This window comes from Martes martes, assembly GCF_963455335.1.
Source record: "Martes martes genome assembly, chromosome: 11".
NCBI lineage: Eukaryota > Metazoa > Chordata > Mammalia > Carnivora > Mustelidae > Martes > Martes martes.
In genome coordinates this window covers 71,280,098-71,305,282 of record NC_137899.1, presented here as the reverse complement: position 1 = coordinate 71,305,282, position 25,185 = coordinate 71,280,098, and the positions used below count along the sequence as shown (strand labels likewise).

General features: G+C 40.0%; 1 protein-coding gene across 1 annotated transcript in view; it reads left to right on the top strand.

Annotated features, from left to right (window-relative positions):
- The window catches only part of DOCK4 (dedicator of cytokinesis 4), a 422,803-nt gene that overhangs the window by 191,095 nt on the left and 206,523 nt on the right, over nucleotides 1-25,185 (top strand). Inside the window, exons 3-8 of the mRNA XM_080818711.1 lie at nucleotides 384-424; nucleotides 2,454-2,509; nucleotides 6,879-6,975; nucleotides 11,896-12,044; nucleotides 17,004-17,088; nucleotides 23,955-24,106. Of these exons, the coding sequence (XP_080674837.1) occupies nucleotides 384-424; nucleotides 2,454-2,509; nucleotides 6,879-6,975; nucleotides 11,896-12,044; nucleotides 17,004-17,088; nucleotides 23,955-24,106 (580 nt within the window). The remainder of the gene's footprint in view (nucleotides 1-383; nucleotides 425-2,453; nucleotides 2,510-6,878; nucleotides 6,976-11,895; nucleotides 12,045-17,003; nucleotides 17,089-23,954; nucleotides 24,107-25,185) is intronic.

The following is a 25,185-nucleotide window of genomic DNA, read 5'->3' as shown; positions in this document are numbered from 1 at the left end:
ATCTTGTGCAGATTCTTGAAGTTCCCTGAGACAGATGCTCACATAAATTATCTTGCCCAAAATAAAATAATCTGATAAGTAGCAAAGGCAGGATTTAAGCCCAGTGCTCTGATTCCAAACCTTGTGCTTCCACTATGCATGTTTCTATTTTCCAAATAAATTTCCATTACAATTTTTTAAACAGTTTATTAATAGGACTCTTAAACTAGTAATCACTTGAGCTATAGTTTAGCCCAGTCCAACTCCCATCTTGTTCATACACAGAATATTTATTTATAAGGTAAAATTCCATCAGTAAAGGACAGACTTATTTGTAGTCATTTCTTTTCTTTAAAATACTACAATGGTTTGTCAAAATAATGACCATGATTATTTCTCCACAGGGTGGTACAGAGGATTTGCCTTAAAAAACCCAAATGTCAAGGTAATAAAAAATACTACTCATAATCATAATTATGGGATTTTTAAAAAAGTTGTTTTATTTCATTTTACAATTGAAATTACAGTTGGGAGTCTTAGTTGAAATGCCAAATGGCAATACGGATTTTCATAATTTTGGAAATTCCTTTGAACTTGGATTATCGTTAAGACATGCTACTGAAATGATAATCCTAGGTAGTTCTTGCAGTTTGTACTGAGAAGACCTTAATAAGCTCTTTATATATAAACAAAATCTTTTTGAACTGTTAGTTTAGGAGAGAGTGAAATTAAAATTCAAGCAGGGGAAATAGATATTCCAAAAGAAAAATTGAATAAAGGTATTTAATCTTGGAGTTTTCTGTGATACCATTTGCAAAAGAGTGGTGTGGAGAAACACTTGGATTTCAGCAGCTTAATAAGATTCCCTTTTGGGTTTGAGCGTGTGAAACATGGAGAAACCATATTATAAAGCTCTCCCTGTTCTTACCATTCCAGACAGAAACTAAGACTCATTATCCTTCATATGGTCATATACATCCTCAGGAATTACAGTAGGAAGTAGTATGATTTTTGTTTGACCTTTCATTTTATACTTTATGACCTTGACACACATCCTTACTATTTATTATCTGTGTTTGTCTCCTTTATTCTAATCTTTCCAACTTTCATCCAAACTTCCCACATTCTGTAATATTCTCTTGCATATCATGTTCATTTCTTTGTTTAATTCTGGGTTTATTAGGATCGTAGATAAGAAATTGTATCATTGCTTATTCTCAGAATATAATGTTAGTGATCTATATTCTTCTGCCTGTCTTTCTGCTTAACCACACCTTTTTCTGGATCATCCAGCTATGTTTAATTACTGTATTTCATTTATTTTTGGTCATTCTAAAGGAGAGCCTGAGGGACAAAAGAATGTAGAAATTTAATTTTTTAAAATACTTTAGCCCTCATTTAAAGTTATTTTTGGACACCTGCAAGGCACATGCAAATGTAGCTTCAGTACTTAATTATTCATTCGGAATAATTTTGAAAAAATATGTATTATGGCTTATTTCTGCCACTCCTCTAACCTCGAGTTCTGACTTTTTCTTATTAATTATAATTACTCTGTTTGTTAATCCTACCATATTGGGTTAAATTTTGAAGGAAAAAAATATGTATTTTTTAACATATGTGTCTGTTTACTACTGTTGTATGTACAGAATTTGCTTATTAAGTTTTATGTTATCCTTGGATCCACAGAGGTGATAATGTATTCAAATGACATTTGCTTTCCTAAATATTTAATTGAATTTGTCATTTGATGAAACATCAAAAATCATTCAGAGGATATTGTCATTTAATGGACAATAAAATTGATGCTAATTTTTTTTTATGTTGTTTCTTTCAACTTCGCATTTAGAACAAAGGAACAATTTCCTTGTCCTATCTTTTCCCTACAGTAAAAAGCTTTAAGGTAGCATGCTGTCTTTTGTTTAATTTTTGCTCCATCAGTATGCAGCCTGGTGATTAATTGCTGCTGTGTTTCCATCAAAGATCTTCCATAACACATAATATATGATTTGTCTCCCAATTCATAATGGTATTTTTTCTTACGTGTATATTTTAAAATAGACATGAGTGTTTCAGGGAGAAGAAAAGGAACAACTATCAAAACAAACAAAAGCTAATGCAATATTAAAAAACTATGCAATATTTAAAAAATTCTTATTCAGTGTAGCATGCCTTCTATGCAGAATTCCTGAAAATTTAAAGATTTTCTGTTTGATAAAAAATATACTTAAAAAAAAAAAGAATATACTTTTGAGTGAGATTTAATTTTTTAAAATTATTTTAGAGAATCCCTGAATTTGAAAACTAGTGAATAGTAGGAAATAAAAGGAATGGATCCAGTGCGGTAGAGATGTTGTTTTTTCCTGTTCCTGGTACTGTTCAGGTTGTATGACTGTATTTTACGCGTTTGACTTGTGCAAACACCCCTGCCTTATCAGTCAGCTAGCGCTATAACCTCCTGTTTTCTCCCACAGGGTATCTTTCCTTCCAGCTACGTTCACTTGAAAAATGCCTGTGTGAAGAACAAAGGGTAAGAAATGAGTTTTATTAATAGTGAGAGGATTTCCACAGAACCATTGCTTAGTTGAGAATTTGAAAGGCTTAGTAATTGTCTTGACAAATGAACTACAGGAGATCATGCCATTGTCTTAGTGGTTTGATAAAGGTGGATTACACAAAGGCAGCTGGAAGAGAAAATGTAATACCCTCCGTCTGGGTGTGCTGGACTGGAGGAGACTCTAAGGCATCACAGGTCTCTCACTGTCCACAGATCATGGAATCAGCCTAATCTGAAGCAGAAGGAGTTGGTTCTTTTTGGTTTCCTGCTGTATGGAGAAGCATGGCAGCCAAACCATGGAGTGCTGAGTCATGTTTCAAACCCCAGGAATTTCCTAGATTCACCACTGATTATAAGCAGCCAAGTCTGACTGTTTTCTCCTAATTCAAGATCATACCGTATCCTTGTGTGACCACTTCACAAAGCCACTCTTCTATTTTAGGAAATGGCATTTCTGTTTATTGTTTGATTGAGCTCATTGATCACCCAAGATCTCTCATATATTTTAGAAGGTTTTCTAGTCTATTTCCAAAGGACTTGAAGGAGCTGTCAGAATAACAGATCATTCAAATAAAATATCATAGTGTAAAACAGTAGAACTTGCTTAGTTAAGCGGTTATCATGAGCCGACCATTTATTATCAGTGGGCCGTGGGTTTGGACCCAAACATTCGCTGCCAGTGCCACAAGGAATACTCACTGGACCATTGAATGATTGTCATTTTATGACAGAAGAAACAATGCAGATTCAGCCATAAAAATTACATTTTACTTCAAATAGAAAAAAATAGCAGTTTACTTGGATGAGTAAAGCACATTTTAAATCATAGTAAATGAGATCTTCAAACTTGAATTTTACCAAAAGAGTTCCAAGGATGCTATTTACATGGATGATTATTATATCCACTGTCTATAAAGGTAAAGTATTAATCTTAGTGCATTGAAATAACTTCTGCAGGTGGGTGAGAGTCTATGGTATAAATACCCTGAGAGTTACTTACATAGATAAAACTGTAGGAGATCCTTATACTGTGTATCTATATACAGAGAAACACACACATACACACACGTATACACTACTTTAAACAATATTACTATTACTAGTAGTAGCAGTAGTAATTATTTAAAATAGTAGATTAAAACCATAATTATGATATGAATAATTACAACTGCTACTACTCTTGTTAATAAATGGGTGTCCTTTGGGAAGGTTGTGTAGCTGTAACCCACCAGAAATGAATCAAGTAGAGTAAACAGTCCTTTCGGAGTTCTCCTACCAGGCTCACTCTGACACTGTCCACCCCCCCTCAAATAAACCAGAGGAAACCATAGAAGATACTTTGGCCATAGGCTCACTGTTTGTTCTGACCTTTCTGCTTTAGTGATCTGGGCTGGACAGTGTGGAAACCCCAGGGTCTCTACCCTGACCCTTAATGGTGTCCAGCTAGGTAGACCCGTGCAGCCAGTTCTCTTTGCTGCTGTTGCCCCAAGCCCCACCCTACCCCTTTAACTCTGTAGATCAAAGGGCCACTCATCCCCAACGGAACACCCAAAGCAAGGGGATAGAGGATGCTGGCAAAGACCATGTCAAGCATCATTCCACCCAGTGGAAGTCCTCCCTCTCAAAGCAGAATGGGGTGGGTCATTATCAAAACAAGTGCCTTCTTTTATTTATTTATTTTTGTCCTAGACTGTAACTGGTACGTGTCTGGCCCCCTTCCTTGAGCCCGAGGAAGTTTAAATAAGGCTATAGATGTCTCAAAATTTAGTTGTGTAAATTTAAGACTTGGTTGTCGGTTCCCCATGTGACACAAGGCATCATGAACATTAAGTAGCAGGAGAACGTTGAGGTTAGAACCCAAGTTTGTTTTCTTTTCCCAAAGATTTTATTTATTTATTTGACAGAGAGAGATCACAAGTAGGCAGAGAGGCAGCCAGAGAATGGGGGGGCGGGGAAGCAGGCTCCCTGCTGAGCTGAGAGCCTGATGCGGGATTCCATCCCAGGACCCTGAGATCATGACCCAAGCCGAAGGCAGAGGCTTAATCCACTGAGCCACCCATGCGCCCCCCAAGTTTGTTTTCTTAAAAAGAAAAAAATTCATTGGAATTGATTGAGATCCTAGATTCTAGGACCGTTAACTGGAAGAAAAACTTAAGCCTGAAAACATTTGAGAACATGTATTACCAGATAATTGCTTTCCCAAAGAGGGACTTCTTTGGGATTTTGATGTTAACATCTCTTATTTTAGGATCAGCAGCCTGATGGCCCACCAGGATTAAGTAGCTGCAAAGTATATCTCAGGATAACTGAGCAAAATGTAATTTCAAGGGGCACTACTTATTACTGTTTGAACATTGACTTTGGTTTTGATATAATTAAGAGGAAACAGCTGCCTCACCAAAAATGGTGATTTTGTCAGGCTTCTTAAAAATTTACATTTTGTTTGAACAAATCCAAAATCAACGTCTCACAGATGGAACTGCCCTTTTGTGGGTTCCTGGGTCTTCAGAGCATTGTCGGGCTGATGGGGGTCCTTAAATTAAATTATGGTTTATGAACAACGAGGCCACTTCAGTAGTGTTTAATTGCTGCATGAGGTCATGCCATGTTTTAAACGTTAAGTAGGGCGTCGAGTTTTCCTGGAAATTCACTGTTCCCTTCTTGACCTTACATCTAATCATTTTATAGTCTCTGTCTCCAAATATTCATCATTCAAATTGCAACGGCCACCTCAAAAGCAAAATAAAGGTGCTACCAATTTGCAAATGTCACACGTAGACCTGATAAAAGGTTCTGTGTGTGTTGCAGTTCCTATACTAATGTTTACTTTCTTTGCTAGTTTTAAATCCCACTTTTACATTTTCAGCTGTGTTTAAGCTGTAGAAAGAAGGGAAATACAGAGCGAGTACGTTAGCAGCCCTATGAAATGAGGAAATGAGCCTCTGTTGGTGAAGATTTTAGCTCTCTTACTTGCTGTCAAGAAGGCTTTACACACGACAATTATACACCCTTTGCAAATAACATCACAAAAGAACAGAGCAGTTATTAGCCTCATGCTAAGAAGTAATTTTCCCTTGATCATCTAGACAACCTGGTTCAGCGTCTCAAATGCTGTTACCTTGTACCTGTTAGAGGTTGTCCTTGAAAAAATACATACATGTTAAGAAAATAAGTCCTATCAAATAGCTGGTAGCATTCTTTTGAGACGTTGTACTGATAATAGCCACTTAGGCATTTTAAGTTGCATACACACTGAAAAGAATTTGAAAAAACAAATTTGAGATGAGGAAAAAGGTTGTTGTACATCAAAGACTGATATGGAAGATAAAGGAAGTTTGGATTTTATTTTTGTCCATGGCTTCATGTATCCCCCTCAATATCAGCACCACTTACATACACTAGGAGATGTTGATATGAATGTTTTCAAGTATAGTGTTTTGCTTTTAGAGAAGAAACAGGAAGGTATAGGACCCTTATCGGAGAGAGGAACATTGCGTAATGGATATTGGAACATCTGTGATAGCAAAAGCTTTTAAGTTCGATGATGCATGATAACATTACTAAGAGACTAAGCATTTTTCATGGTCCCATGTACAAATAATAAAAACGAAGTGTTGATAAGATCAAGTGAGTGGGGGCGCCTGGGTGGCTCAGTGGGTTAAGCCTCTGCCTTCGGCTCAGGTCATGATCTCAGGGTCCTGGGATCAAGCCTCGCATCGGGCTCTCTACTCAGCAGGGAGCCTGCTTCCTCCTCTTTCTCTGCCTGCCTGTCTGCCTACTTGTGATCTCTCTCTGTCAAATAAATAAATAAAATCTTAAAAAAAAAAAAGATCAAGTGAGTGTTTAATCTGTACTTTGGTGTCTAGATATTTCTAACACTAAGTTAGTTTGGATGTTTGCAGCCATAATACCCTGATCATTGAAAAAGTCTCTTACTCCCTTTGAGTCCTATGGTCATAGTGCTTGAAAAGCAAAAGCTATCTCATAATTTATGCAGGCTTGGTGACCTCATGTTACATGAAGGCTTTTGGGCTTGGGAGGTTAAATGAGTTGCTTTTTAGTGGTCACATTGTGGCTGGAGCATAAGTCTTCTGATACTGTTGCTTCTGACCGCACTCCTCAAACTCGATGTGGATGAAGTGGCTGGACCTTTTGGCATTATTCTGCCATGACCCACATAACATTCCTCACATGGGTCTCTAATCAGATCCTCGTTACAGTCTGCAGGACCCAAAATAATAGGCAGTTTCCTTTCCCACTTTTATCTTTCAGAGGATTTCAAAGAAAATTGTTATCTATGATAATTGCATGTAGACTTTGTTTTTCTCTTTTAATTTCACAGACAATTTGAAATGGTTATTCCCACTGAAGACTCCGTTATAACAGAAATGACATCAACATTAAGAGACTGGGGAACCATGTGGAAACAGCTCTATGTGGTAAGTAATTTTTTAATGTCATAATTTTTGGATAGAGAATTGTTTTAAGAAAAACTTGAACAGGAGTTAGCATCGACTAATTGTTGAGCACCTGGTTTAAGGCACTAGCGGTCCTCCAGAAGTCAGAAATACAGAGCCTAATAAGACATAATCTTGCTGTAATCCATGTGTTCACTAAGCATGGGCTCTCTAAGTTTTTTTTTGAGATGCAGGAATGTAAAAGATGATTTTTCTGGCATCTCATCGATCAGAATGGTTTACATGGAACTAGTTAGTGTCAGGCTTTCTGAGTATTTTTAATTTTCAAGGAGAAAAATTTATTTTCAGTGCAATTGGAGTATCGGAGGTATTTTATTCTAATTTTCTATAAATGATTCAATATATGGAAAAGATAGACTCCTTAGGCCAGATGAACCAGAATATTTTAAATATACAAGAGAAAGGAATATTTCTTGAAAAAAAAAAAAAGAGGGTCAGGTCAATGTTTGGAGGGTATGTTCTTATGTATTTATTTACCTGTTACAACAAATTATACTTACTGAGAGCTTACTATGTTGCAAAACATGGGGAGGTACGCCATATGTAATGCCTCATCAACTCCATACAACCACTCAAGGAAATGATGACCGTGAACATCCCCAGCTTACAAACAAGGAACATGAGGCAGAGTGAGGTTCTTGGCTGTGGGCTACACAGTGGGAAAATGGCTGGGCTGGGATTCTGATGTGAATCTAGTGCCCTCACTTTGGGTCTCTGAATATGCACACATTTGGAGGTGGTGAAGCTTTGAGGAAGATGAATGCTATTTCTCCTTTTATTTTCAAAGACATTTATAGAACAGCTTAATCATTTGAAGGGAGTGTGTTCAAAATGCAAAGGTGTACTTAGCCTGACAAAACGATTTGAAACAGCTTGTCAAAGAGAAAATCCCAATTAGTGAAGGACATTGGCACAGAATGACAGTTTTCATTGTCTGTTACATATAAAATGCAATAGAATATTTCACTGAGGCAAGAAAATCTTAAAAATAAAACCCCTTTTGATGTTGGATTTCACTGACCATGCCCTCCTGGAGCTGGTGGCTTTAGGACTCATTACGAAAATCCACAAGACAGTCTTAGATGAAATGCCGGTCTGAGCTTTGCTGGAATGAGGTAAATCCAAAGTCAAGATAACTGAACTCAAGAGATCTGTGCTGAGAGGTTACAGAGGAAATGCAGATCTCCCTTCCAAATTTTTTTTAAAAGATTTTATTTATTTACTTGACAGAGATCACAAGTCGGCAGAGAGGCAGGCAGAGAGAGAGGAAGGGAAGCAGGCTCCTTGCTGAGCAGAAAACCCGATGCGATGTGGGACTCGATCCCAGGACCCTGGGATCATGACCTGAGCCGAAGGCAGAGGTTAACCCACTGAGCCACCCAGGCGCCCCTCCCTTCCAGATTTTTGAAAAAATTTATATTAGGAGGAATATAAAATCCAGTATTATTTCACTTAAAATAACATATATAATATTAACGTGGAAATGAAACTATTGGAAATGGTCACATCATTGCATCTTAAATACCCAACGGAAGAGTTATAAAAATAATGGCAGTGTAAGTGTCCTCCATTAGTGGAGCTAGAACACCAGCTCTTTGCCTTTTATGTGGCAGCTTGTGGGGAACAAAGTTGAATTTCCTCTTGATTCTGCCTCACCTAGCTATTTTTACCTGCTTTTCAGGTTGTGAACATCTATTTTGGGGACATACTTGATTGGTTTGAAACTCTGTGTGTTGTAAGCTCTAGGAGTAACTTTTCCACCTCCTTATGTCCTGAGTAATGGACACTGAGATAGAATTATTTAAAAGTTCCCCTGGATACTGGCACTGTAGTCAGTTATGTTAGGGACAAATATGAAGTTGAACCTGAAGGGAACAGACTTTCGACCTTGAGAATGAGGCTGACTCAGCTGTGTTATGCCTTCTGGGTTCTCTTTCCCTTATACAGGTGTTTTGAGCCCAGTGTTTTGATTCAAGTTCATCCTTGTTCTTTTCCAATGATTTTAAGGTGCCTGGCTTCTCCACTGGCAGATGTTTGATGAGGATAAGATCTTATAAATTGTAAGAAGTTGATGAGATATACTTAATATAAGTAGAACATTTAGCTTAAAAGCTCATGGTAAATACTTGAGAAATGCTAGTTGCTCTTTTTTATATTATTGGTAAGAGCCTAAATAATGTTCTTTAAAATATCACTTAATAAAATACCAGTAATATAACCACAAAAATCTTAGGAGAAATACAGCAGCCATCTTTCATTTAAGTACTTCTGTGCATGCCTTTGGCTGGATATTTTATAACTTCCTTCCTTGGTGCTCTGCCAACTTGTTTTTATTCTCAGATCTTTAGCAGAGATAACCTATTCAGGGTCCCACGCTAAGTGGTAAAGCCTGAGTCTAAAGGTAGATCTGCTGCCCCCAAACCCATGCTGTTTTCATTTTGAGGCAAATGGAAACTTACCCATTCTCTAAAACACTGGGACTCACAATTAGCTTTTTGCTACATTTCGCACCTATTGCAGGAACTTCCAGATACTGTTTTATTCCAAGGGTTGAATATCATATCCTACCCTTTTCATTTAATGTTAAACCAAGAGCATTTTTCATATTTCTAAATAGTCTTCATAACTGTTCAGTGTTTACAGTCCACTTTTTCAGGACTTACCATTTTATGACCAGCTGTCAGGCCAGACCTGATACATACCCGATACTTTCCCATGAGGAGGGTGGGTTTGCCGGTTAGGGCTGCAGTATGTCAGGGTTCCTGTTTCCCCTTCCCTAAAGGGAAAGCTGACCAGCTGGTTTCATTTTTATGAAGGATCCAGCTTCCTTATCATCTTAGCATTCTCTTCAACTTAAGAACTAGAGGAGACATCATTAGAAAATGAAGGCCATCCTACCGCACAACTGTAAAACACCGTCCCCAAGAGCAGGGCCGATGGCTTTCCCAACAGAGCTGCCTCTTCATTTTGCTGCATAGGACTTGACTTATTTTATATCTTCCTTATGTAATTTCTTTGACTCTTGTGGACCTTTCCATGGGCCACTGACCTCCTCAAGTCTTTCTTGATCTTCCCTTATTGTTTCACATGACTTAGATGGAATCTAGCTCTCAAGATCCACAAAATGACCTCCCATAAATCAAGGATCCCTTTCTTCTCCAGCTGCTGGGCCTACTCGAGGGAGACCCAGCCTCTGTGGTTGGAGGATCGCACCCAGTGGAGACCACGGACTCTGAGCCGTGAATTACCAGAGTATTGCATTACAGTGTGCCTGTTGTGACTTGTATGGGAGCGTATAACATGAGTAAAGAGTGAGAGGTAATAGTAGAACAAGCATAGTAGAGAGCTTTGAATGTCGAGAGCACAATTATATTTATCTCAGAGGACCAGGGATAGTGTTACGGAGAATGCTCTGCTGTTCAGCCAGCACATTTGTCTTAACCTGCACAGTATATTAAAACACTCCAAGTCACCAAGTCTTGATAAAGTAGAAGACATGTTATGACTTTTTTAAATGTAAAAAAAATGTATTCTGACCGAGCATCTTTTCCCATCCCACAGAACTTCTGCTATTTCTGGCAGTTTCTCACTGCAGAGGGCTTCAGATGTACGATAATCTCAATCCTTTTATACCACTGTTCATGTCCTCTACTAATATTTTAGTAGAAAGTAAAAGCATAGCTTCTTGTTAAGTTAGATGAAGGGTAGACACTTAGAAATAGTTTTGCCTTCTGTGTCTCTGGGTAAGAGATACAGGCCAGCTTTGGGTAAAGACACATTAGCAGAGGGCTTGTCCTGGACCAACCCCACGGCAGTAACAGTATTAGTAACTGCCGACACTTAGGTGGTATTTATTCTAGGTCGGGCATTATTCTAACAGTTTTGGTATATTAACTTATCAATTTTGACAGTGACCCGATCAGGTAGTTATTATAATATCCATTGTATAGGTAAGAAAATACACACGAAAAGGTTAATAAATTGCCAAAGGTTTTTCAGCGAGTAAATGGCAAACTTGGAATGCAGATTGCGCAGTCAGGCTCCCAAGTCTGTGTTCTTCATCACTGTGCTGTCCTCTCTTCACCAACATTATCTCCAGTCCACAAAACAACCTTACAGGAAGGTAGGACTGCCTGTTTCACAGATGACAGAACTCACTCGCCAAGCCTTTAAAACAAATAAGTAGCAAAAGCAGCATTTGAAGCTGGGAGTTTCACCCATCTTCCTTATGTTAAGTCGCCTTGCTTGATGCATTTCCCAGGAGAGTATTGAATCTACATGAGTATTTAACAAGTGAGAAAGAAAACAATGTTTGTTCATAGAAGTCTGAATAGTGACCAGATAATAGCAGTGAATGGGTTTGAGAGTTCTCTGTGTAGAGCCAGCTTGTGACAGGAAATATAGTAAAGCAGTAAGACCAGCATGTAAGAAATAATAAGAACACAGTGTTTTCTGTTGAAGCGGGCTACATTGTATGCAACCAATGTTGAGAGAAGAGAGAAAAAAATGTGGGTGAGAGTTATCACGGAAGGTTCCTGACAGAGGTGGATTCCGGTGGAGCCTTGAAGGACAGCGGAATGTGGCTGGAGCTGAAGAAAGGAGGGTTGGAGGTGGAGGAGGGGCAGCGCATGTAGGCTCCGGGCGTGGAGGCCTGGTGAGGACTCCTGGAAGGGGAGGTTGGAATCTGGGACAGCACTGTCGTGCACCCGGATGAGAGCGTAGAACGCAGCGGGCGTATGTGAGTGTGAGGGGAGAGGGACCCGTTCACAGAGAATCTGCCTACCGAGTGGCACACGGAGGCTGAGCTGGGTTTGTCCTTCCCTTTCCCTCGCCGCTCACTCTGGGGACTGACCACCGCTTCCGTGTTTGGGTACTTCCCAGAGAAATGAAGGCGATCTCTTCCATCGGCTGTGGCACATCATGAATGAGATCCTGGATCTGCGCCGGCAGGTGCTGGTGGGCCATCTGACCCACGACCGAATGAAGGATGTGAAGCGTCACATTACTGCCCGCCTGGACTGGGGCAATGAGTGAGTACCGTCCCCTGTGGTGGTGGTGGTGGGGGGGTGTCTCTGGTGACAGATGTCACATAGGTGTGAGCCACTGTGTGGTAATAACGCCAAAAACACCATATGGGTTTTTTTTCAGTTTTCTCCTTGTGGGGGCTTAGGGAAGACGGTCATCAATGGAGCTGAGAGCTGGATCCTCCCAGGCTGGGGAGGGCATCAGGATGTTGTTTGTTCTCTAGTGTCCTGTGAGGTCGACAGTGTGCAGGTTCTCGCAGAATATGAAATATTTACAGGGATCAACCGGATAAGGCTTCTGCTAAATAGGTCTTATTTAAAAATAAGCTTTAGGTTTGGCATGTGTGTTTGCTTTTAATATATACCCCTTCCGTATCGTGGTAATATGTCACCAGAGTAATCTGGAGGGAGACACTGGTGCTAACACTGCCTATTAAAAGTCTTAAAACAGGTGCACCAGTCGGGGATTGATTATTGCCCTTGAATCCGCCTGTGTGTAGATATTGGCCCCTTTGAGGAGCGGCTTTGGAGAACTCAGTAAAAAGCAGACCAAGATTTATTCTTAAATAACACTATGACTAATCTAAAATAACCGCCAAGCACTTCAGTAAATCTCATCATTTAAAGCTCTGATCAGGGCTGATACTGTACTAAGTATGAATGCTAATATGTGGGTGAGGAATTAGAATACACTTTGACTATGATCCTGGGCTTGTTGCAAGAAGTGAAAAGGTCTCTCAGTGTCATGGTCATGTCCTCCCTTCCTTTCCCCTCTCAGTCCTCATTGGCTAATTGGACCTTCAGAGGATCTTAGGGGTGCAGAATAAAAGAAAAGCCGGCAGAAAAGGGGGAAATGGCAGGACATACACCACAGACAAATTCACCTCTTATTGAATCTGGAAAAATCAACTTGAAGCTAGAGTGTAGCTTCCTCTGACTGCAGGAAGTTGCTCCCTCAGAAGCCAGTTTCGATTCCTTTGAGATGTGATGACTACAGATAGGAGCACATGGACCTACTTTAAGCCTCATGCTCACCTTGAGTACTTGGGCTATTTTGTTGAGTAAGATGTGCCATTCATCTTTTACAGATGAGCAGTATGGTAGCCCTAAGTTATTTACCTCTACAAGATTGATTCCTGTGGGGAATAAAAAAAAAACAACCATAGGTGTGGAATGGCAACAGGGCATTAGACTAGGAATGCTGCTTTTTGAGACATGAGGAGAATTCCTGAGCCCTTCTTGACTTCACTTTTTTCACCTGTGGAAGGAGTACGTTGAACTAGAGAAGGTCTGTGGGCCGTTTCTGCTCCAGGACAGTATGAGTCCAAACACACAACATTTCCTGGGGAAGAAAACATGGCGGCCATTTGCACTGAGCCTCCCATCTTGCTGTGTGAGATGAGGCAGGCTGGGTGGGGGTAATCTCAAGGCTGTTTGAAAGGGGCCCATGCTATCTATCCTGTGTTTCTTTTTCATTTTGGAAAAAAAAAAAAACTTTGAGTTTTCACTGACTTATATTGGCTCTTAGTCATTATGCTGGTCCTTCTTTAAAGATGAGTTTGTAAATAGGAAGAAAGTTGGATGAAGTAGCTTATCAAAAATAGCTTAGAAATATAGAGCAGACAGAAAGATACTTTTTCGGTTTTAGGAAGGAAGATGATGACAGAGAGAAAAACATTAATTATGACTGAATCATGACTCCGTTTTGACTCATGTAAATTCTAGCTTTACTTTGGACAGTTCTGTGGCTAATTTATGGTAAGTTGGTAAAACATTGATGCATGAAAATGAACAATATAATTTATATAGCTCATCCTCAAATTCATGAATTTCTGAGGTCTCATTCTGTTTTCTTTGACCACTTAACTTAAAAACAACTTACAGCACACAGATTGTGCATTTACCGGATTCTTGTAAGTATTAAATCAGCTGTCTTATTGAGTAGTGCTAAATGAAAAGCCAATTCAGATAATGCAAGAGAATTATCTCTAGATAATTAAATTATCTAGATTAAACTAGATCAGATTGTCCTGCAAAATTATCTGTCAGCGTGTAGATCTCTGGATGACTGGATGACCGTAAATTAAGAACGTTCAATCTTGTGTTGTGTATCATACTGCTAACAAGTGGTAAAGAGAAGCCCTCTGCATGTAGGAAGCTTGGGAGGAAGAGGAGGAGGAGCTATTTCTTTTGCTCCTTAACAGAGCCACGAAAAGAAGTGTCCACACCTGGAAGTGCCACACAGAGTTAAAATAATGGTACCTGTTTCTGTTCTCCATAGAGTCCTGTGTTGTCCTTTGACTTTTCTCACTAAGATCATACAGGAGGGAGAATCCATTCATCTTTCTTTCCTGATGTCCCAGAGCAGTGCAGTGACTGAAATGATAAAGAGTGTGCCCCTCCCTTCCCTGCTCTGGTTTCCCGTATCCTGAGCATTTTCTCCTTTCTCATTTTACCTCATTTCTTCTTCCTGATATTAAAGCACTGCCCCATCCTGTTCTGTGAACTAGGAAAATCTCAAAACACTGGGAGAGGTGTCCTAAGGATATACCTAGGAATTAACAAAACAAAATCAAAACAGAGGAAGCTATCTTCATACAGCTAGGACCCAGGAAGCCAGCAGGAGCTGAACAATTACAGCTTTAGGAGAGAAAGACTTGCAAGTTAAAGGCTCCTGGGACCCCAAGCCCAGGAGGTTTCTGGACTTCACACCTGCTCCAGAGCCTTTGCGGCTAGAGTTGGTGTTTACTCATTCTCCAGTGATGGACACCAGTTGTCCTTTGTGTATCTTTTCTTCCTCGTGCCATATGGCTAATGCTCTGACTTTCCAGGTCCAAATTCTCAAAGAAGGAATCTCATTGAAAGCCAAAACCTACTATTTCTGTCTAGACTGAGTGTTTTCTACCAGCCACTCATAAGCTATTGGCCAGTCCATGGATTATTTGTCCTTAGGTCAGGTGTCTATCTGTAAGCCAGTCACATATGCCTGGGGTAGGGGAGATGTCAGATGACTAGACTGCCTCAGCAATTCCTCATGCCTCCCAGGGTAGGACAGCTTCTCAAAGAAGGAGCTGTGGGTAAGGTTGGTGCCATGATTCATGTGTAGTTATATATCCTCTTTCCTTTGCTAGATAATCTTTCCTCAGCAATACCGACCTGGTGTGAAATGATGTCTTACATTGTAGTGCAGTGGTTCTCTCTTGGGAGGGGGCAGAGAATGAGGAACAGACCCTATCAGAATCCCTGGTGAGGTAGACCAAGGGGGGATGTATTAGTCTGCTAGGGCTGCCATAACAAAATATCATAGAGTGGGTGGCTTAAACAACACATGTATTTTCTCACAGTTCTGGAGGCTAGACATCCATGATCAAGGTACCAGCAGATTTAAATTTGGTGAGGGCTCTCTTGCTGGCTTGCAGACAGCTGCCTTCTTGCTGAGTCCTCACATGACCTTTCCTCTGTGCTTGCCTGGAGATAGAGAAATCTCTGGGGTCTCTGCTTCCTCTTATAAGAACACCAGTTCTATTGGATTAGGGCTCCACCCTTATGACCTCATGTCTTCAAATATAATCATAATGGGGTTGGCTGTATTGGGCTTTCATATAAACGTTTTGTGGGGGACACATTCAGTCCATAATAGGGAGACATGGGTACTTTGAGAACAGATCACAATGCTGTTTATGATTTGAAAGTTAAACAAAAATTAGAGAATGGGAGTGTGATTTGTATGTTTCTCAAAGAGAAACATAATTAAAGAAAATTAAACTTTTTCACATCAAAGATAACTACTGCCATTATAAGAACAACTGTCCCTCAGGGTGGCTGGGTCAGTGCCTGGCTTGAAGTAAGTGCCAAATTAATGAGTTCTACTTACAAAAGCGCTAATGAAGTTTGGGGGAAGGTACAGGATTTCAGGATTTTTTTTTTTTTTTAAATACCCAAGGGAGAAAGCTGTGGTTTTATAACTGGAAATGCCATGGCAGAAGGCTTCCGTGTTAGAAGAGGATGTGAAAGGGACACAGAAAAAATTATCATCAGAGAATTACAGTGAGACATGGAATGGGCTAACTGAGGAGAGTCTGGGAGAGAAACAGTATCTTGGCCTTGATCTACAGGGCATCACAGAGACATTGTGACACCTTTGGGGTGGTTGTGGAAGGTTCAGGAGATAAACAGAATGATACAACATTGATATCATTGTAGTCAAGCGGGCACCCTGGAGAGGAGGATGTCACCAAGGTCCCTAGAGGTGAAGTGGCAGTTACACTGATTTTCCTCCATCTGTGGTAGAACCTCACAAATCAGTCACCACACTTGCTCTCACTGAAGCTAAATGTATAACCTTAGAACATTTCTCAGTACAATAAGCCAAATGTCAGCTGTATCCATCTGACCTGAAGGATTAAACCGTTTCACTGCCCCAGGCCTAAAACTGTGCTGCCTTAACTTCTGTCCCCTGTCTTTCCTGAGTTTCTTCGAATGACCGACCCCAGAACTTTCTGTAACTGAGGACTACACATGTTGCCAGAAATTCACATTAGAAATGTGTTTGCTCTGGATGTAACTAGCTATTTAATGCAAGGTCAAATCCTAAAGGCCAGACTTCCCTCTTCTCAACTCTTGATTTCTAGAATGAACGTATGTCTCACTCTTGTTTCCACCCCTGTCCAAGATGGAAGCATTTCTGTGGTGATGGTTCTCGGGGCTTCCAGTGCCAGGGGCACAGTGCCTGCCCATCCCCTTGATTGACCTGCCTTTGTCATCTTTCTCGAGTTATGCCCCATGTCCAGCCTGGTTATGTTGGCTTCTCCAAATGTGGTAGCCAGGTAATATAAGTCAGAAGATAGAAGTGAATGAAGGATGGTGGGTGACATATCCGATTTCGAGATGACACAGTAAAAATACTCTTCTTTAATATATTCTATAGAAGTGACTTTTCCCCCAAATTTTTTCTGTGTTTTCTAGACAACTGGGACTGGACTTGGTGCCTAGGAAAGAGTATGCGATGGTGGATCCAGAGGACATCAGCATTACTGAGCTCTACCGATTGGTAGGTACAAGGAACCTTGGCTCACAGCCTCACTGCTAATTTTGTGGTTTCCATGGCATTCTTCATACTTGATTGATTTTATAAGAACAGGATGTTCCAAGTTTAATTTGGAGCAAGTCAAGAGAATTGAGATCTGAGGTGACCATGCCCCAGGTAAAAAACTGAGGCACTTTACCTGTTCCAGAATCATATGATGGGCTCTACTGAGCTCTCAAGTCTTAGATATTAGGAAGTAATTCCAAAGAAATTTTAAGTTCTTTTGCACATCTTTGTATATTTTGTTAGTTTAGCGAAATGCCCACAAATCCTATATATTTATCTGTTGTTTTCCAGTACAGTGCTGAGACTAATTATATCCGCTTATTCTTCCCCAAAATTTTACCCCCCACTCCCTGCCCCCATTACCACCATACACAAAATCCATTGAAAGTGTCTCCTCCATTGTCTGCAACTGCTGGTCTTACCCCACCCCTTCTAGACCCTAATCCATCCTCAGTTCTGAAGTCTATTAGTGATTCTAAGATGTTTGATCATATTGCTCATCACCTATCACTTGAGTTTTTTTCTAGTTACATGGTCAGTTAAAAATCTGGTCCAGTCTGCCTTGTATTTAGCCTTGTATCCTTTGGTTTTGATTTTTGTTTTTTTAAGATTTTATTTATTTATTTGACAGAGAGCACAAGCAGGGGGAGCAGCAGACAGAGGGAGAAGGAGAAGCAGGCTTCCCGCTGAGCAGAGAGCCCGATGTGGGGCTCAATCCCAGGACCTTGGGATCATGACCTGAGCCAAAGGCAGACACCTAACTGACCGAGCCACCCAGGCGTCCCTAGTCTTATATTCTTAATACTTGTATAAAAATTACCTAATTTCCTGATATTTAACTAAGCTCTTTTAAAACCCCAAATCAAAGGAGATTGTGGCTGGGGAGGGCTTTCAAAAGCCATTATGCCAGTGTAATTTTACTTTGATATGGTTTCCCATGTGTCTTACTATAATGTTGAAAGAAACAGCACCTATGGTAAATAGTAGACTCATTTCTGGAAGACCCTGCCTCTTTTGGATAGCTTTACAAGTGTACGGTAGTTTTCATAGAATAGTGGGGATAATCTTGACCTGAGATGATCTGGGTCTGAGAAATGTGGGGAAATCACCAGACGGCCCATCAGAGCTGATGTCTGAGTTTTAGAAAGCAGTTCTACCACTTTCAGTTTTTTCCTTCATCACTGCTCTGCAGACTTTTTATCTGCACCTTATTATGTCAGTTGGAATTAATTCTGCTTTCTGTAGAGAATTTCCTTCACATTGAGCTTCTTGAGAGAGATGTTTCATGAGGCACACCTTTGTGGCATCAGTGCTAAGAAGAAACCACAATTAAATGTCAATTGGAGGGAGGCAGAGAAGGAGGAAGGAAACAAAATAAGAGTATCTCAAGTTCAAGTTACCCCTCATTCTTCACTTGTATAACAAGTAAAATCTGTGTAATTTACTTTCGAGCCCCATCCTCTAGTGGAGCGTCTTTGTTACAGTTGCTTTCTTTAAGGGATTGAGCATCAAATTTGTCGCTCACTTTTTTAATCTCACTCGACTGGAAGTTTCTTCAGGGTAGGCAGTATCTTATACTCCCTCTGTCACCCCCAAGGTAATCTTGTATAGTGCTTTGTACTTCATAAGCCATCACTCAGTGTTTTTGAGGTCATCATGGTCTTATGAAAAGACCATGGGTGTAGATCCAAAAAACTAGATTTGAATTCCCTTTTTTCGGGCATGTGGTCTTGAGCTTATCGCTTAGTCTCTCAGAGCTTCCGTTTCTTCCCCTGTTAAGTAAGGAAATAATTCTTACCATGTTTGTTAGGAAGATTAAATAAGAAATGCCTGTAAGTGACCTTTCCTTGACAGTTAATGTTTGCAGTGCACCTAAGCGTTCAGTCGATTTACATTCCTCGCTCACCTTTATTTCATCCTTATTAGAGAGGCAAGTGGCAAGAATAATTGATACCTTATATGCCAGATCTTAAGATTAGATCTGTCTTTGTTCAGTGAAATAGTAGAAGCTTAGACATGATAGAAATTTCTTTCTTTCTCACAATATGCAGGCCAGGAGGCAGGAGGTTCTGGGCCCGTGTGTGGTTTCATGGTGTCAAAAGTGATAGAGACTCTTTATTTTTCTGCCAGACAGTCCATGGCTTCCACTGTCAAGGATACTTCCAAGTTCAGTACAGCTGTAAGAGCTCTGGCCATGACATCTGCTCTCCAGCAGTAGGAAGGAGAAAGACTTGAAAGAGCTGGGCTAGAAATTCTGCACAGTATTTGCAGTTACATTTCTTTGGCAAGAACATAATCACGTCCCGTATTTAGTTAAGGGTGGCATATACTCGATAAGCAACTAACAGTGTCTGACACCAGTAGATTTTAGTTTTTCTAGTTTGGTTTTGTGTGTGTGTGATTTTATCTTTGTTCTTCTCACCTGATGTCCCATATTGGATGGCAAATTGATTCCATCTTTTTCAACATTCCGATTTGTTAGTGATGACCGCTGGGAATGCTATGTTGATACGATTCTGGGGTCTCATCTGGGCTGGGATCAATGAGCAGTGGCTGTCACTGGTGCAGGGGACTCCCACTGATGAGCACTGACTTCCAGGCCAGGGTGTTTTTCATTTTTAGAGCTCAAATCCTTGCCCAAGGTGTTCATTTGTGATGTTCCTTGAAAATTTAGTTTCTCCTGGTAGTGGTTGTATTTTACTGTTGGTAAAGCAAAGACAGCAGCCCAAGAAAAACCCAAATTATTATAAGCTGCAGAAGAACCTGTTCTTTGCAAGGCAGCTTCCGGTTCCTGTTTATGTCCTGGCCGAGCAGTAATCAGATTGTCCATCGCACTGCTCTTTTTCTCTGGGCAGCATAAAAGTGACTGACTCTAGTAACTTCACTGGTGAAGTTCACAGGAACCACCGCCAATGCCTTGCCGGTCATCATCGTCAGCGTCGTTTTTTTGGTGTTTGTCATCACTTACAGATCAAGGGCCATGGCATGCGTGCCCCAGTAGGGGATGTTTGATTGATCGTTGGCACTTGTTTTTTTTTTTACTATGTCTTCTCCATGTCCTATTTGAAACACAAACGTTTGTATCTTGCTAAATCCATACTGCATCTTTAGAAGAAGAAAAAAAGTCTTGCTTTAGGTTTCGGATAGCCTTGTTAGCAGATCTTTCTCACCTAATTATGTTCATCTAAGCAGTAAAATGTGCTAAACTTCACAGTGTTAACATATGTCCACTTGGAACATTTGGTTTTCTGCCAAAGGCCAGATCCCAATCCTCCTGTAAATAAAGAGAGCCTTAGCTAGATTCTCTGTTTATCTGTGCACACAGAGTATCTTTTTATAAACCTTTCTTGGTTTTATAAGATCATGTTAACTAATTGCTTTATGCTCCTTAGTGGGTGGACCAGAGCTTCTCAAACAGAGAGCAGGGGACATTTGACAATGTCTGGAGACATTTTTGGTTGTCACAATTGGGGGGTGGGTGGATGGAGGTGGGGAGAGGTGCTTCTGGGTCTGATGCGTAGAAGCCAGAGAAAGCTGTTGTACATTGTACAAAACCCAGGAAAGCCTTCACAACAAGGAAATATCCCAAATTATCAGTAGTTCTGAAGCTGAAAAACCGTGGTATAGGCAATCTACCCAGTAATTGATACATTATATGAGGATTAAATATTTGCATCCCTTCAATAAATCTTTGGAATGAATCTCTTTCTTTTCCACATCAAAGGTTTGGTTAAACAATAAGCACATTTAGAGCGGCGGGTAGGTGCTTTTGTAAGCATAATTCATTTCACAGATGGATTTTTGTCTGTTTGTTATAACCACCAAATTATAGCCCTTGAAGTGTGAACATGCCTTTTTAATTTTGTTTTTGTAATAATATTTTCACAGAGATATTTTTAGCAGTTCCCCATAGTAGTGAGTTACCAGGAGATAAACAAGTCATCATAACCTACTTACGTCCACATCTTTTGCAGACCTGGAAGAATGGTGGGTGGGTGAAGGGGAGATTTCGGAGCCATTTGTGACGACTTACATCACATGTGGATAATCAGGCTTAGGACAGGCATGCATGCAAAAACTCAAGGTTTGAAGGCAGTAATTTTACAGAAGATGCAGCAATGCATTTTTCAGTCAGCATTGATTTGCATGTCTTTGCATATGATCTCAATCAATAGTTCTCAACCCTCATTGCACATTAGAATCACCTGGGGAGCTTTTAAAACTATCACTGTCTGGACCCCTATCCCCTGGAAATTCTAATTTAATTGTTCTGGGATAGGTCCTGGGCATAAGTATTTTTTAAAAGCTCTCCTGGTGATTCTAAAGTGCAACCAAGGTTGAGAACCACTGATCTAGATATATTGAATTCCTTGCATGAGTAAAGGAGCTAATTTTTTTTTTCTTTTTTGCTCCATTTTTAATGAATGTTCTGACTGATGCTAGCTAGGAGCTTTGCACTGTTTGAAATAAAGATCAGAGGTTTCTAAAGACCTCCTTGAGGTCCTTTATTTAAATAAGGTTTTTACACCTGTTTCTCCCACTCTAGTCCATAATCGTCATTCATTTCTTCATAGTACTTTGTGCTGTTACCCTCAACTTTTAAGTATATCAGTAAATAAGTTAGCATTTTCAGAAAATAAAAAGCTTCTTTGTGAATTAAAGAGATGTAGTTGTATGAACGTATGATGCTTCTTTTGCTTTGGTAAAAAAAGAATTTTAAAAAGCACAAAATAGAGCAACCTTCTCAGAAAACAAGGCAGAACTATGCTTTTTATTTTTCCCCTATGGTTAGAATATTTCTCTGCAGGAAGGTTTTTCTAGCAATCATCACTAACACGTAACACAGTGCTGAGATGCACTTTACAAGAAAGTGGACTCTTCACTTTCGCAGAGAGATGTCCATCGTACCTGTTGAGTATACAGTGATTACAGATGCATTTGCTTAATTGCGTTTTTAACCGTTTACCTTTTGAGTACTTCAAATGAAAGATAAAAGCATGAAAAACTTCTCATAATCTCTTCCTGTTGCATTTACAATTGTAAATTTAGATGGTGTTTTTTCCTTTCAGATCTTGGTCAGTCAGGAATTGTTGAGCTAAGAAACATAAAAAAAGTGGTTAATGTAGAAACAGGGTTATGTGCCTTACCCCTAGGAAGGGATATTACCCCATTACTATGGAATTAATTCCTGAGCTCTTTTTTTTTTTTTTTTTTAAACTGTGAAGTGAGCCAGAAGAGGTGGCCATTAGTAATCTGTGTTAGGAAAGCAAAATTCCTCCTCATTCTCCGCACCTGTTCTGCGAATACACAGTCCTTTGTATATGTTTTCCCTGTGCTCTTGCCATGAATCACTTCTCCTTGAAGGTGGTCCAAAAACTAGCTGGACCATGGACTGTTTGTAACTGGTCCAAGTACAAAAATGGTGAGCAAAGGTTTAGAAACCATCACAACATTCTAACATTACCATGACATTTTTATTGTATGTTATGGAAATAATCTGCCTATAATAGGTTAGGGGGAAGAACAACTAGGTTTTTTTCCAGCACCTTGCTGGAGAACCACTGTCCTACATTATTCCTTGCTCCTGCTTCCTCTTTGGGTCTTGGCCAAAGTGTCACTTTCTCAGGACACGTGCTGACTGTCCAGACACAAGTCAGATTGCATCCTTCCAGATCCTCATGGTAAACTGGTTCTTCCTCTCCATTTGTCATAGTTGTGGTTTCCCGTCTGCATGCAGGATGATTGTGTTGATGTCTGCTCCCCCTGGTAGATAAGATCCGTGCAGGTGGGGCCTATTTCTGTTTTCTCATCAGTGCGTTCTCACTGCTTGGCACACAGGAGACAGTTAACAAGTGTGTGTTGCCTGACTGGTCACCCCCATGTTCTGTTCACCCCAAAACTATTAGTGATTCATTTCCTCCTTCACTTGTGTTAATGCCCGCTTCTGATCCTACCTCCCAAGTATAGCCTCTGCTAGGCAGGAATGAGATGTGGACATGGGTGCTGCTCCTCCCCTTAGCCAGCTCACCGGCTTCCCCTCTCTGTCTCCCTGTAGTTCCACGGCAGGTTAGAAACATTTTCTTGCTCTCATGATTGAATATCACCTACCACAGCATGTCTCAGAAAACTACCATAATTCTGCAATTTCGTATGCTTTAAAAGGACTTTTAATTATGAAAAATGTGAAATCATGGCTGCATTGTTCAACTACTGTCAGTGAAATGACCAGATACCGTTTAGTCTGTTTTTTTTTTTTTCTTTTTTAAAGATGAATAATAATTTGTTTTCACCCTGGAAGTTGATAAGGGAACAGTCGAATCTTTTGAACTTCATGCTGTCTGAACCTACTCAGCAAGTTGGTATCATTTTAACATTAATGATTTAAAACCAAATTCTTAGAGCGCCTGGGTGGCTCAGTCCGTTAAGCATCTGACTCTTGATTTCAACTCAGGTCATGATCTCAGGGTTTTGAAATGGAGTTCCATGTTGGGCTCTGTGCTGGGCGTGGAGCCTGCTTACGATTCTCTGTCTCTCTCCCCCTTTCCCCCTCTCTCCCTCAATAGATAGATAGATAGATAGATTAGATGATAGAACAAACCAAATTCTTAAAGCAAGATTCCTTGATGGTCTGCAGACTTCGTGGTTTTTTATTTTAGAAGTTGGAAGAAAATTCAGAGTGTATCATCCAACCAGATGCCAAATCCACAGGGGGGGAAAAAGGTACCACCAGACATCATAACCATACCATAGCTAGCTAGTTTGTTGGATCACATTGTTTTCTTCAGTCCATGCTGATCATGTTTTTGTTGGGGCATGTTATTCAGATGGAGCACCGACATCGGAAGAAAGACACCCCAGTGCAGGCCAGCAATCACCACCTCTTTGTGCAGATGAAGAGCCTCATGTGTTCCAACCTGGGGGAGGAGCTTGAGGTCATCTTCTCACTCTTCGACAGTAAAGAGAATCGACCAATCAGGTAACTGCATATGGAAACATGCCTAGGATTTCTGCATGTTGCAATGGTGAGCATTTGTAATTGGCAAGCTTTGGAATATAGGACCTTGTATACTTTCCCTCTGTGAGCTGCAGTTTTCTCATTTGTAGAACTCTGAATTTCTAACCTGCCTACCCTCTGGAGGTTCCCATGAAAGTTAAATGGGGCGATGCATACAGAAGTTCTTTGAAAAACTCAAAAGGGGTTTAGAACCATGATAATTATTACTGAATGAAAGTATGTCATTAATATCAGGTCTGTTATTCCAGTTATTTTGTATTGATAATGCAAGGAAGACAATATTTCTAAAGTGCAAAGTTGGTTTGCTTATCAAGGTCAACACATTGTATTTTTCAAATTTGTGGTAAACAATTGCATTATTGTTGTCTTCCCTGTGTTAGATAATATCAAGAGGGGGGGTAAGTACTTGGAAACCGTCCCATTAGAGTTTCAGAGCTGTAAAATGGTAAGCTGTTTCAAATATACTCTTTTTTTTTTTTTCTTAGTTCTCAGAGTCTTCTCTTAGGGCAAGTTTTTAATATTTAGGAAAAACCTGTAGTGGATGTTTTGGTTGTTATTCGAAAGCCTCTACCGTTGTTGAGATTTTTTTATGTTCCAAATTTTTTGGTATTTGCTTTAAAGTTGAACACAATGCATGCCACCTTTTACATTAAAAAAATTAAATTTAGGGGGCGCCTGGGTGGCTCAGTGGGTTAAAGCCTCTGCCTTCGGCTCAGGTCACGATCCCGGGGTCCTGGGATCGAGCCCCGCATCGGGCTCTCTGCTCAGCGGGGAGCCTGCTTCCCTCCTCTCTCTCTCTGCCTGCCTCTCTGCCTACTTGTGATCTCTGTCTGTCAAATAAATAAATAAAATCTTTAAAAAAAATAAAATAAAATAAAATAAAAAAATTAAATTTAGAATTAAAATTATATCACACAAATCACACATGACCCAACTTTACCATGTTTTAAAAAATGATGCTTATTAAAATGCTGACAATTTTAAGCAACTCTGAGCCACATACATTGTTTAATAAATACAAAATAATTCTGGAGTATTTC